Source organism: Xiphias gladius, chromosome 10, assembly GCF_016859285.1.
Source record: "Xiphias gladius isolate SHS-SW01 ecotype Sanya breed wild chromosome 10, ASM1685928v1, whole genome shotgun sequence".
NCBI lineage: Eukaryota > Metazoa > Chordata > Actinopteri > Istiophoriformes > Xiphiidae > Xiphias > Xiphias gladius.
Window position 1 is genome coordinate 6,866,095 of NC_053409.1, and position 12,378 is coordinate 6,878,472.

Consider the following 12,378-nt stretch of genomic DNA (forward strand, 5'->3'; position numbering starts at 1 on the left):
AATGCTGCTAAGCTGACCCGGATATAGAAGTCCTCCATTGGAGAAATCACATCCGGATCAGATGTTTGCCATGTTTTCCCTCTGTTGCCTCTCAGTTTAGTTTCAGATTCAGTCTTCACCAGTTTACCTCAGTTATTTTCTTGCTGTCATGTCTCGGGGGTCAAGTGCAGGGTTTGACCGTCATATCACAATCTTCTCTCCGGAAGGAAGGCTCTACCAAGTCGGTCAGTAGTGGAAAAAAAAAAAAAAAATGAACCAAACTCAACTTGCTCTGTCATCACTACTGGCTAACAGGCTAACACTAGCTAGCAGCCTCTAGCTTACTTATTCATAGTTAAGTGTTGAATGGACATTACTATTTCAATCTATCATGGATTGGGCAAACTAACTGCAGTTAATATATTATTAACTTTAACTAAATGCAGTTAAGTAATAATATGTTTCATAATGTTTTATTGTAGTTTGCTAGCTAACAGATGCCCCGGCTAGCTAAATTTAGCTGTGTACTACCAAAAGGTGGCTAATGTTTACAGATATTTTTTTATTAAAATTTCATGGAATTCTTTATTTTGCTAACCCGTTTAGTTACCAGTTAAGTGTCACACTACTTATACTACAACTACTACTTTTACGCCACATTATTTATTAGTCATTCTCTTGAGCTAGTCATTATAACTGAGTTCTATTACAAATTAGCGTCAGACCTCGGACAAATAATATCAAAAGAAAACCCGTGAAAGTGAAATGCCGCTATGTTACAAAGGTATAAATTGTGTTATACTTAAACAGTCATGTGAGTACATTTATACGCAAAACAACTTGCTAGCTTGGTTCCTGATCAAAAAAAAAAAAAACTTTTATCCACACAGTTGTAACTCATGAGCAGTCTGTAATTGTTGTTGTTTTTTAACCTTCTGCCTGTCTTCAGAGTATGCCTTCAAAGCCATCAACCAGGGAGGACTGACCTCTGTAGCACTCAGAGGGAAGGACTGTGTTGTGATCGTCACACAGAAGAAAGTCCCTGTATGTATACACCGACACATTATGAACACACCAGAGTTTGTATTTCTGTGTCTTCAAAACAAATGTGTGATCAGATTCCACAGCTGCCATTATTCTTCTCGTAACATTGGTGTACATAGATCCGTTAGCAATGTCTATGTCTCGTGTCGTCCTCAGGACAAGCTGTTGGATGACTTGACAGTCACACATCTGTTCAGAATCACAGAAAACATTGGTTGTGTTATGACCGGCATGACTGGTAAGTTATACCTGGTCCAGCTGACGGTGAATACCCAAAACTTTGAGCCATTTAATGGTTAAAAGTATTAAAAGCTTCTGTCAATAATAATTAATTATTTTTTTTTTTTTAAATCCTATGTACTGTGTGTAGGCTTAATTCCATAGTACAAATGTTCTTACTTGGAGCTGGAAATGCATCCACTGGATCAACAAAATTAGCTGCAGTACACAATATTAGTCAGAAAAACCACTTATCCGGTTTGAAAATAGAAAATAGCATGTTACTTTTTGTAATCAGTGGTAGGACACAATCCATGTCGAGCTCTACTGTGCAGCCAGTAAAATAAAAAACTACTACAAAACCTGTAGCACATATCTCCAGAGCAGCCCAGATTCTACCTGTTTATAGCAGTAATACAAAGTATTTAATTGGGTCAGTGACTGCCAATCGTGTTGAATCGCTCATTTCTAGTACTCCTGTACTCTTATAGATCAATTTGCACATATAAGTTTATCATATTCTTTCTGTTTTGTTTTTTTGTTGTTTTTTTTTTTTTTTAAAAGGAAAAAAGAAAGCAACCTTGAATGTGTCATGTTCATTCATGTATTTGTCCATTCTTTGATTCATTTGCCTGATGTGCTCTTTCTGTTTCTTTCTCCCCCACAGCTGACAGCAGCTCTCAGGTACAGAGGGCCAGATATGAAGCAGCTAACTGGATGTATAAGTATGGCTATGAGATCCCTGTGGACATGTTGTGTAAACGCATGGCTGACATCAGCCAAGTCTACACACAGAATGCTGAAATGAGGCCGCTAGGATGTTGTGAGTAGTGTCCATGTGTGTTTGTGTATACCAGAAACATGGCTTTAATGATTATTTATGTTTAATAGAGTTTTAACCAAAACTGCCATGTTAAAATGCTCAAAATCAGTCATTGTCATCCCCTTCCCAAATAATATGGGTTCCTCCATGACTAGGACGGTGAATGCCTTTTTTTAGCATCGCTGTTTGGTGCATTAAGACCTATGCTGAAACCTGTTTCTGTAAGAGAATAGTAAGTATTAAAAGGTTGTCCCAATAATGGAACACTAAACAAAAGTGCCAAAAGTGAAATTTATTTTTCAAAGTCGTGTTTAGAGAAAAAAATTGATGTTAAATAGATTACTATGCCTCTGTGTTTTTGTCCCTACTGTGGTGTTGTAATTTCCCTCTGCCTTGCGTCCCTCCTCCAGGTATGATAGTGGTCGGACTGGATGAAGAGTTGGGTCCACAGCTGTATAAGTGTGATCCAGCCGGCTACTACTGTGGCTTTAAGGCCACCGCAGCTGGGGTCAAGCAGACAGAGGCCACCAGCTTCCTGGAGAAGAAAGTCAAGAAGAAGCTGGATTGGACCTATGAGCAAACTATAGAGGTATGAGACACAAACACATAATCAGACATGTGTATATATACAGTATTACACACAGAGTGTTGCCAAGCCTCCCCTGTTTATCATAGAAGGCTAGTATATTCATATATGTAATGCCACACTCGAATTTTGTCCTAAAACGGATTAGGACTGTGGGATGTCAGTGAAACAGGTTGTATTCCATTCCAAGGTTTCACTGGTTATGGAATTTCTGGTATGTCAGTGAATTTTGCTTGATATTTTTCTAGACAGGGTGTATGGTATTTTTTTTTTAACATCAGGAAATATCTGGGATTTCTACCGCTGTGTCACTTTACTGGCATATCACTGAATTACTTGGTGGTTTTCTGTTCAACTGAAGTGGAAACCAAACTGTTGCAGTCATTTAAGGAACCGATATTGTAATAATAGATTTAGTTACACGAAGGGAAAAATAGTAACGAGTAAGAATCCTGTTGTTGATATACTAAAACAATAAAAATAGATGTGTTGTTATAACAAGTCAAAGCAAATAAGTGACATACGTCTAAATGTATCTAAATGTAATGTTACATCTACCTTTTGTAATGGCCCTCCCTTCCACAATTTAATGTTTATTGATAGACAAGCAGAGCAGGGCAAACATATGTGCTTTGTCTATATTTCTTTTTTCTAGAAAGTAGAACATCTGTTAAAATGTAACAGGTTTTGAATGTCTTTAGTCTCTTTAGTCATTCTTGGGAAAATTGAACGTTGTATTTGCTGTCACATTTGCACATACATTTGTAAATGCAAATGTATGTAAGCACACACACACACACACACACACACACACACACACATACACATAGTAATGTGCGGCTCACTGGTGTAAGCATAGGCCTTCATTCTATCATTTTTAACTGAGTGACTTCATAAACAATTACAAGCATCCCTTATGTGTTTATACCCTTTTCTACATTATTTGATACAATGAGCACCCTACTGTTCCTAAATGCATCTATCTCTTAGATGTAATGTTTATTTTTTTCTTTCCCTTCTCACTTTCCTGCCTCCCACCCGTTTCCACTCAAAACAGACGGCTATCTCATGTTTGTCAACCGTACTGTCAATTGACTTCAAGCCCTCAGAGCTGGAGGTGGGAGTTGTCACTGCACAGGAACCTAGATTCAAGTGAGTATTTTTCTGAGAAAATATCCAAAAAGTCATGAGATAGAAGACTGATTTCATTGGCCAGAGGCCACTGTATGGGTATTACAGCAAAAAAGTAAAGTAGTGTAGTGCTGAAAAATGTGCATGGGTTCAGTCGAACTTCCTGGATAAATTTCACAGAATAAACGGAAAAGCAAATGGATCTTTTGTTGCTCAACAAAACATGCAGCTCCATTGCTCCTGCCTTTGAAGTTTTTCATTACTGTGCTGAAACTTAAAAATACGTTAAACATGGTAATGTGCTGTCTCTGTCCAGAAAGCATCGGAGTTATGTTTAGAAATTGAGAAAAAATAGACGAGCGTTGTAATGGAAATTCCCTTCCAACAAAAACCAGGGATAAGTTAAGAGTAAGGGCTTTCATGGTCAAGTGTGTTCTCACCACATCTGTGTGTGTATGGCCCACAAAATCTGGCAGAACAAAATATATGACTTTTACCTTGTGTGTTTGTGTTCCAGGATTCTGTCAGAGTCTGAGATTGACACTTACCTGGTGGCTTTGTCTGAGAGGGAGTGAAGACAGTTGGCTGCCATTTTGCAGCCGTCGTCATCGCATACTCTGAAAAGTATGATGAATGGTAAAACCAGAAAAGACCCCACCTCCCTCACACAAAGGTCACATCTAGAAGGAAGATAAAAGGAGGAGCTGGTATCATCTTGTTCAGAAGAAGTGCACAACACTGTGAGGTTGAGACAACACCATATGGAACAGTTTGGTCATTTTATACCAGGTGGGTAGACTGTTACCCAGCTGCACCATCTGTGTTCCCACCATCCTCCCTGGTCATAGCCAGGACCTGACTAGATACAATTATTATCCACATATCGGCCCCTCCTGCATTTTCCTTCTAGCCATACTGAGACATTCCCACTGCAGCCGGCCGCCAAATGTCGCTGAGCATGGAAAGATGCTGGACATTCATATCAGTCCACCATATATGACACATCAGCCTGATATGCTCCTTGGTTAGGATGTGTCAGACAGCCATTGACCACAGTGCCCTCTCTGTATGCAGCTCAGCCCAAATGACTTCAGTTGTTGAGTGTGAAATGAGCAGACTGGAAGATGAGGGCGTGGTAACACTACGACTTCAGCACAATACCTCTTAAGTATGGACTCAGTGGTCCAGTAGCATCTTGAGTCACTGTATTTAAAACAGTGTTTCCTAACCATCTTTACTCAGGGCTGCCACAACTTGTACTTTCTGAATCTGTCTCATTTTATTCATCTGCCTCAAAATCTCTCCTCTCTACTGTCTTGAGCTCCAGGATGATGTTCATGCTCTGATGTACTTTGTGATAACCCAGGGAACAGCTGTGGGAATTCTCCTGTTGTGACAGTCATCATTCTCATGCCCCTGTTTAGGTCTGCTCAGGTCAATGTCAATGGGAAGTCACCAATTATTTCTTTATCTCCCTTGTGTCTGCCCCCCCCCGCCATTGCTGTACCTGACTGCCTTTCTATTAAAAACAATGTTTTTATTGAACACTTTGGTTTGGCTGTTTCCTTTTCTGTGCATATCTAACCTTGTGCTGTTATAGCCTTCATGTTCATCTGATGGAATTCAATTCAGACTTGTACAGTGTTGGAAATTTTAATAGGCCCGACCTAATGTTGCTGTTGTGACTTGGGTGCTTATTCAGACATTAGATCAACATGTTTTCTTAGGTATGACTGTACAACCCATTGCAATTCAGCACAACAGCTCTGCTAGAACATCTATCTTTACCAAGTTTATAATGTTCCGTTTTGGTTGACATTGTCGGAAATGTGTAAATTCAATGATATGTTTATTGCTGAGGTCGCAGTTAAAGGGGATGTTGTACTTGACTTCATTATATTTTGAAGTTTTTCTAATGTTTTGTCCTCCCCATTTAAATAAATGAGGGGGCAGTGTATTATAAAACCCCTCTTAAAATAATGCAGTCCAGTACTACACCACTAACTATGGTCTCAGTGCTAAAACATGTCATTTAATGAACACCTCTATGACAATGTCAACAGAAACATTGCAGGCATCATAAAAGTAAACTTTATGGCATAACAGTTGTATTGGATTACATTAGGCTGTACAGGTGTACTAAATGAAATGGCTACTGAATGAATATCTGTCTCATTAATGGTTCCCGTGGTGGGAGTGTGAACATTGGTTTCACATTCAATGTCAATAACTGAAATCTCTAATGAGATTTCAATTCTTGTAAGACAGTTTGGCATAAAATGTTTTCTAAAGCAGCTTACTGAGATGATTTATATGGAACGTTATATATGTAAACTGTTGTTTTTATTTTCACATTTACAACCTATAGGATGAGCTGGTTAAAGACTGACAACGCTGTATGTTGAGATAACTCTAGCGCTGGTGAGTGAAACAAATGGTGAAATATCACTCTGGTTGGACTGCTAGTATCATACTGGGATTTCTAATCGATTTTGTATGTGCAGCTGTAGTTGTTTACCCCAAAGATTGCATACTAACAGCTGTACAGTATCTATTTAAATATGCTTTTACTCTAAATAGACAAATATTAATTTGTGGTGTCTGTAAAAGAATTTAAATTCCCCTAGCTTAAAATATAACACATATTATATTTTATTATGCAGTCCATTGTATTTACTGTTATAAAAATATTGTGCTTAAAACTTGCAGTTTGTAAAGCCAACCCACTGAGCTGCTTGACACTGACCTGATTAATTTAAAGCACAACCCACAGCACGATCATAAAATTGCATTCGTTTTTTTTTTTTTTAATGACATTGGATATTTATTGTACTCGAATTTAAGTAAAACTCCCTTCCTCCCCGTGCTCGACTGTAGCATCCTGTTGTTCCGTGGTGATTCCCCTCTTTGGAGGATGAGAAACAGGAATGTCGTTAACAGCTGAGTGTTCTGCTCCTGGGAATTTCCTGTCCCTTCCCTTAGGCCCACCCTCCAAAAAACTTCCTGATTTAGATGACTGAGCAATCAGTCTCATTCCACACACAAAATTTCCCAAAGCTTCTTATCTCTTTCTACACACACACACACACGGAGAACTGCGTCGCGGGCTCAAGTTGCCGTAGTTCCTCATTCAGTGCAAGGAAGTTGTCAAGTTATCAGCCCGTTCCTGCATGACATGCATTATATGAAAATAAAGAGCGGCAGGTCAGAACTGAAACTCAGCTGTCATGCTTTGATGGAGGCATTTATACAAACACAGACACACTGACGGCAGCAGAGAGGCACGTGGTTAAAGTAATTTCCCCTGTAATTGCAACCTTGAAATATTGTCAGGCGCTGTCGATTATACGCAGTTCTTTATGATTTTTGTATTGTAATGTTATCAAGACAATGTACACACATGAAAGCGTTCTAGTCCAAACTTAGTGCCTCCGTTGCCATCCAGGACGAAACTGCAATTTTCAAATCACATGCCATCTGCTCCTCCACCATGTCACCCATCTCCACAAATATATTCACACAGGAGGTCTTCACTGTTAAATATGAGTCTTTTAATTTAACTGGAGTGTGCTGGACTGTTTGCTGTCTGACATATACAACCTACTCAACTGTACACATTCACAGCTTCCATAAAAAATACATCTTAGTATACACAGCATTTACAATATCATACAACAGAGCTGTTGCAGGTACATCTGTGTGGATGGATGTTTTTGTGACGATGCAGTGTCCACAGAATACAAGTGATCCTCTTATCATATAGCAATGCCATCCCATCATAATGTGTCATGTATGCACATCTCATTGTGTGTTTGCTCTCCTGCAGCCCGGAGCAGTCTCACTGGTTCATTCGGCCGTCAGTCTCTGTTTTTTTTATTTGCCTTTGCAGCTGCCTGTCCATCTGTTTTGTCAGCAGTCACGCCCGTAACGTGTCCCCCACACTCCTGCGCTCCTGTGACGTCATTCCAGGAAGTAGAAGACAAACCAAGCCTTTTTCTGCTGTCCTTTACTGTCATCGTCACGGCTTCCTGCCTCTGTAACTTCCTCTCTCTGTCTTGTTTCCTGCTAATGTCCATTCCAGTGAATGTCATCATAACCCACCTGCAGACGCACAGAGGACAGAAAAATTTGTTATGTACTAAGCAGGAAATTTTTATTTCTCATTAATGCCAGAGTGGAAGTTCTGCACTTTCAACACGCACCTCCTCATCAGACTTTTCATCCTCCTCTTCCCCACTGTCATCTGATTCACTGTCAGGCAGCTCCCTCAGGTCGGGATCGGTCAGCGAGTAGAGTTCTTCCCTGATGTCGAAATTGCCATAACCGTAGGTGAGGTGGTAGGGGGTGTGGCCTCCAGAGGTCAGGAGGTTGGGGTTTGCTCCTTTTTTCAGCAGCAGTTTGACCAGTGAGAGGTTCTGCTGAGCTACGGCTAGATGCAGTGCACCGCGACCGTTGTGCTGCTCCTATAGGACGGGGAGAGAACAGAAGATTTTTTTTACATGCACAGGGAGAGAGGAAGAGTGTAAAGATAACAAGATGGCTGGTCTTCAAAATGTCTTACAATGATTATTTCTGAAATATACAGATATTTTGTGTGCAGGTCCAGATACTATTAGTAATTCTATACTCTGCAGGTATATCAAGTGTGTATTCCTACATACAGATATGGTGTACGTGTTTACCTTTGCATTAATGTCAGCTCCTAGTTCCACCATGTTCTCCACCAGTGAGAGGAAACCATGAACTGAGGCAAGGTGAAGGCAGTTCTGACCTGCACAAGACATTAAAGGAACATCTTAACAGCTGACACCAGACGAGTACATGTAATTTTATAACAGCAGTTTTGTAGGAGAGTCCAGAATCCAAAGATGGGTTGCAAATTATTCAAAATTGACTGGACAAAGTATTAGCTTAGATATGCACTTATCTTACCATGTTAATGCAGATTGTAACGGGAAAACTTTCACATAAAAAGTAACACTCACAATATTAGTTTGGTAGTTAGAAGTTTATTTTTTTATTTATTTTTTATTTTGAAAATTTGGTTCCCCAAAAGAATCTGTAAATAAGTCAACAATGCCTTAAAAATGTCTGTGTAGAAGTCTAAAATAAAACCTTCCACCTTCTATTTGAGGCCTTAGCATCTAACATCATGTGCTGTGTAATGAATGGGTTTTAGGCGTGATGTTATGCTATGAAAGGCTATGGTATTCCCCTCGCTTAAATGTTTCCTTCCTCCTAACCATAGTGTTCGGGGATAATAGGCGGCAGAAATTACTCTTTGTGCCCACCATTCCATCTTTTAAATAGTAGTTGAGACCAGCAGCAGACTGGTCAGTGTCTCATATGTTTCCTTGCAGCATGGGTGGGCCACCACAGAATGGAAATTACCAGCACCACAGAATCTAATATTGAACTACTGTTGAAACATTGTAATTTAGCCTATTGCTGCTAAATTCAAACTATTTTGTTGCCTAACATGCAAACAAATATAATTTTAATGTTGACAACTAAAGCGTTTATCAGAAACATTAAAAAACGAAAAAGCTCAGTATGTCCAAAGTGGGAAAAGGAAAGCAACAAAGGCAAAGTCCAAACCACATCAGTTCAGGAAAGAAGCAACTGTTCTTATACTACAATCTTACCATGATAGTTGCAGCCAGCCATCACTGTGTGCAGGTGCTCCTTCTGACAGTACTGTGTGATGACGCTGAAGCAGAGCAGGTTACCGTGGCGACAGGCAATGTGAAGAGGTGTGTCCCCTCTGTTGTCCACCAGCGTGGGATCACAGCCGGATACCAGGAGATGCTGGCACACGTCGGCCTGGTTTGTTATTACCGCTAAGTGGAGAGGAGTCTGGAGTGGGAAAAACAACGATAAAGACAGGTGAGTTACTGAGTCAGCTTAATTCCTTATGTGATGATAGACATAGAGCATTAGTTTGTATAATTGCCACAGTACAGCCTGGTGGAACGGATTGTCTAGTTTGAATAAGTAAACAGAAACAGATGGGGGCAAACACAGGTAGAGGATAGATAATAAAGATGTGACTGGGTAGAGATCAAAATATTCTTATAAATCCTCTTCAGAGGCGTCTCTCACGTACCTGCCTCAGGTCATTTTGTGTGTTGAGGAAGTCTGTGTTCTTGGACACGTCAATCATTGTTCTGATGTAGCCCTTGGCCTCGTGGATGATGGCCAGGTGCAGCAGCCTATAGCCACACAAGGGGAAGGAAGAAAACCTCTTAAAATACACATACACAACACAATGAAGGTAAAAGGGGAAAAAAAAGGAATATGTCCCACAAGGAAACCAGTGGCACATCGTCACTTGACACTTTGGAAGCAAGTAAATAACAACAAATATGTTGGGTCTTTCTATCTACATCCCATAATTTTACAAGTGAACAGTGAAAAGCTGGCGTAATACCTAAACGTTCTATGACAACCCTAAGGTTTAGAATAGGCAGACAAGAGTTTTACTTTGTGCTAAATCAGTTGCAGGTTACAAGAACTTTGTGTTAGATTAGTGCAGAGGGTTTAGAAATCAGCCCTGAAAATGCTGACTTACACTAATGTCATCTGAAGGGGACAACACAAAAACTAACGAAACAAGGGTTGTAAAAAGAAATGGTATTTCCACCATTAACCAGAATTAAGGAACATCTCTGCAGGTCATCGAAGTTTCTATATCACAGGCCCCAAAACATTCAAAAGATTCTTGATGCTGTTAATTTAGTGTTGAATTATGTAATTTAAAAAAAAAATCTAAACGCAAATCAATTTGATAGTTTCGCAAGTGTAACACAGCAGTCAATTTTACACTTGATTTAATGGGCACAATTTCCTATGAATGCCATGACCGTTAATTAATGTAAAATAAGCAGGAAATGACCCCTGTAGAGGCTGATCCCTGACCGCGACATTAAGAACCACTGATCTGGTGAGGCTTTTAACAAAAAGAAAGTCAAACATGTGCTTTGGTTAAATCATAGTTTAATGCTTCATTGCTTTATATGAGACAGTTCCCGTCCTCAGCTTTGATTACTTACGTCAAGTTGTTCAACTTTGACGAGCCAACGAAACATTATCAATGCACGAGCTTTGCCGACGGCGAAAATCCGGCACCGAGTTTGAACTATATTTCTCCGCGGAGGAATCGGGCTGTAATAAAAATAACATTTGGGGACTATTTTAAGTTACTCCCCTTGGTTTTATTACAGCAATAGGCCGCAGGCGTCTATTTCAGGCTTGGGTTTCGCCCTCAACCTCCACTGACTTACGCTGCTGTAATTTAAGGTACTTTTTCTAGTTTTTTTTTTTTTTTTTTTTTTTCCCCCCCCTACTTCTCGCTTCGCAGGCGCGCGCGTCGGTCGGATTCCTTGGCGGCGCGCCCGGGACTTTCCCAGTCTGACCTGCGGCCATAGTAGAATCCCTCCTGATAATAGCCTTTTGTTTACGTCCAGTACCACCGTGTCTGGCCACAGCCAGACCCATTAGCAGGCCGGACGCCGGTTCAGTGTACTGTCGGCACTGCAGTGGCGTACTTTTACAAGCCCTAATGCTTGAAGGTTGAGCCCAGACACCGACTTAGCTAGGCCCGGGCCTGTGCATTGTAATGACAAGCTAGAGGAACACATTCCCCGCAGGAAAGGTATCGAATTACTTCCAAGACCCGAGCTAGGCCTACTCAGGCGAAACTGTAAGCCTAGCCCTACCTCCGAGAACCCATAAATAATCCCAAGCGTAGCTCGGTATGGTTATCCCCGGTCAAACTTACGTGTCTCCGTCGTCTGTGATCTGTGTTTTCCATTCCTGCGGCTCGTCGGCTACAGCGGGAGCTTGTCTGTGCTGCGGCGGATCGCAGTCCACCTGGAGCCGACGGATCTCGGCCGCCACAGCCTGGTACTCCTCCTCTTTCAGCGAGTCCAAACCGCTGTCGAGGCGCTCCTCCGTCGACTGAGCCGGCTTCCCTTCTTTAGATTCTCGACTGTAATCCATTTGGTTTAATATACTGGTCCGGTGGAGGTCCATGGTGGTTTGTTGTTCGTGACGAGGTGCCTTCGGTTGTATTCGGACAGAGTTGTGCAGCAATCTGTAAATGCCCCTCTGTGTGGCTGCGACGGGCGGAGCTAACAACTAGGTGGGGGATTTCCAGAAAACTGTCACTTAGAATAACACAGCATACAGATTGCTGGCTCTAAGAGGGGATTTCTATTTAGACACATATAAATACACTACTCAGTCTGTAACCGAGAGAGCAAAGTCATTTTGCAGGCTGCATCTGCTGCACTTAAAATATACCTTTTCTGAAGTGTTTCAGCCGTCACACAAGTCTTTGGACCCTAGAAAAATGCCACATTTCCACAAGACCAAATATGCAGTTTATCTCCGTGTCTTAAACTTACAATCAGTTATTGCTTAAAAAACAGTGATCATGCAATCATTTTGTAGTAGCATTTAGTATTCTGTCAGAATTTCACACTTTTCAAGTCAAACTGCTCAACAGTAAGAGCAGGCAATCATTGCCTTAAGAGGGAAATCAAATGTATTAATCCTTCAAGAAGGGGAAACACTAAAGTCCAGGAAGTCAGAA

At 40.8% G+C, this 12,378-nt stretch overlaps 2 protein-coding genes across 2 annotated transcripts; one reads left to right on the forward strand and one right to left on the reverse strand.

Annotated features, from left to right (window-relative positions):
- The first annotated feature begins 38 nt into the window (after positions 1-38).
- Positions 39-5,327, forward strand: psma6a (proteasome 20S subunit alpha 6a). The gene is made up of 7 exons (XM_040136873.1): positions 39-224; positions 929-1,023; positions 1,180-1,261; positions 1,910-2,065; positions 2,476-2,654; positions 3,709-3,803; positions 4,300-5,327. Exons 1-7 carry the CDS (start codon positions 149-151, stop codon positions 4,355-4,357), a joined length of 741 nt encoding a protein of 246 aa, XP_039992807.1. The 5' UTR covers positions 39-148; the 3' UTR covers positions 4,358-5,327.
- Positions 5,328-7,311: 1,984 nt separating this feature from the next.
- nfkbiab (nuclear factor of kappa light polypeptide gene enhancer in B-cells inhibitor, alpha b) lies at positions 7,312-11,960 on the reverse strand. Its single transcript, XM_040138003.1, has 6 exons — positions 11,563-11,960; positions 9,889-9,994; positions 9,428-9,638; positions 8,465-8,553; positions 7,985-8,245; positions 7,312-7,883 (listed from the first exon to the last, which is right to left on the reverse strand). Exons 1-6 carry the CDS (start codon positions 11,814-11,816, stop codon positions 7,848-7,850), a joined length of 957 nt encoding a protein of 318 aa, XP_039993937.1. The 5' UTR covers positions 11,817-11,960; the 3' UTR covers positions 7,312-7,847.
- Between the last annotated feature and the right edge of the window lie 418 nt (positions 11,961-12,378).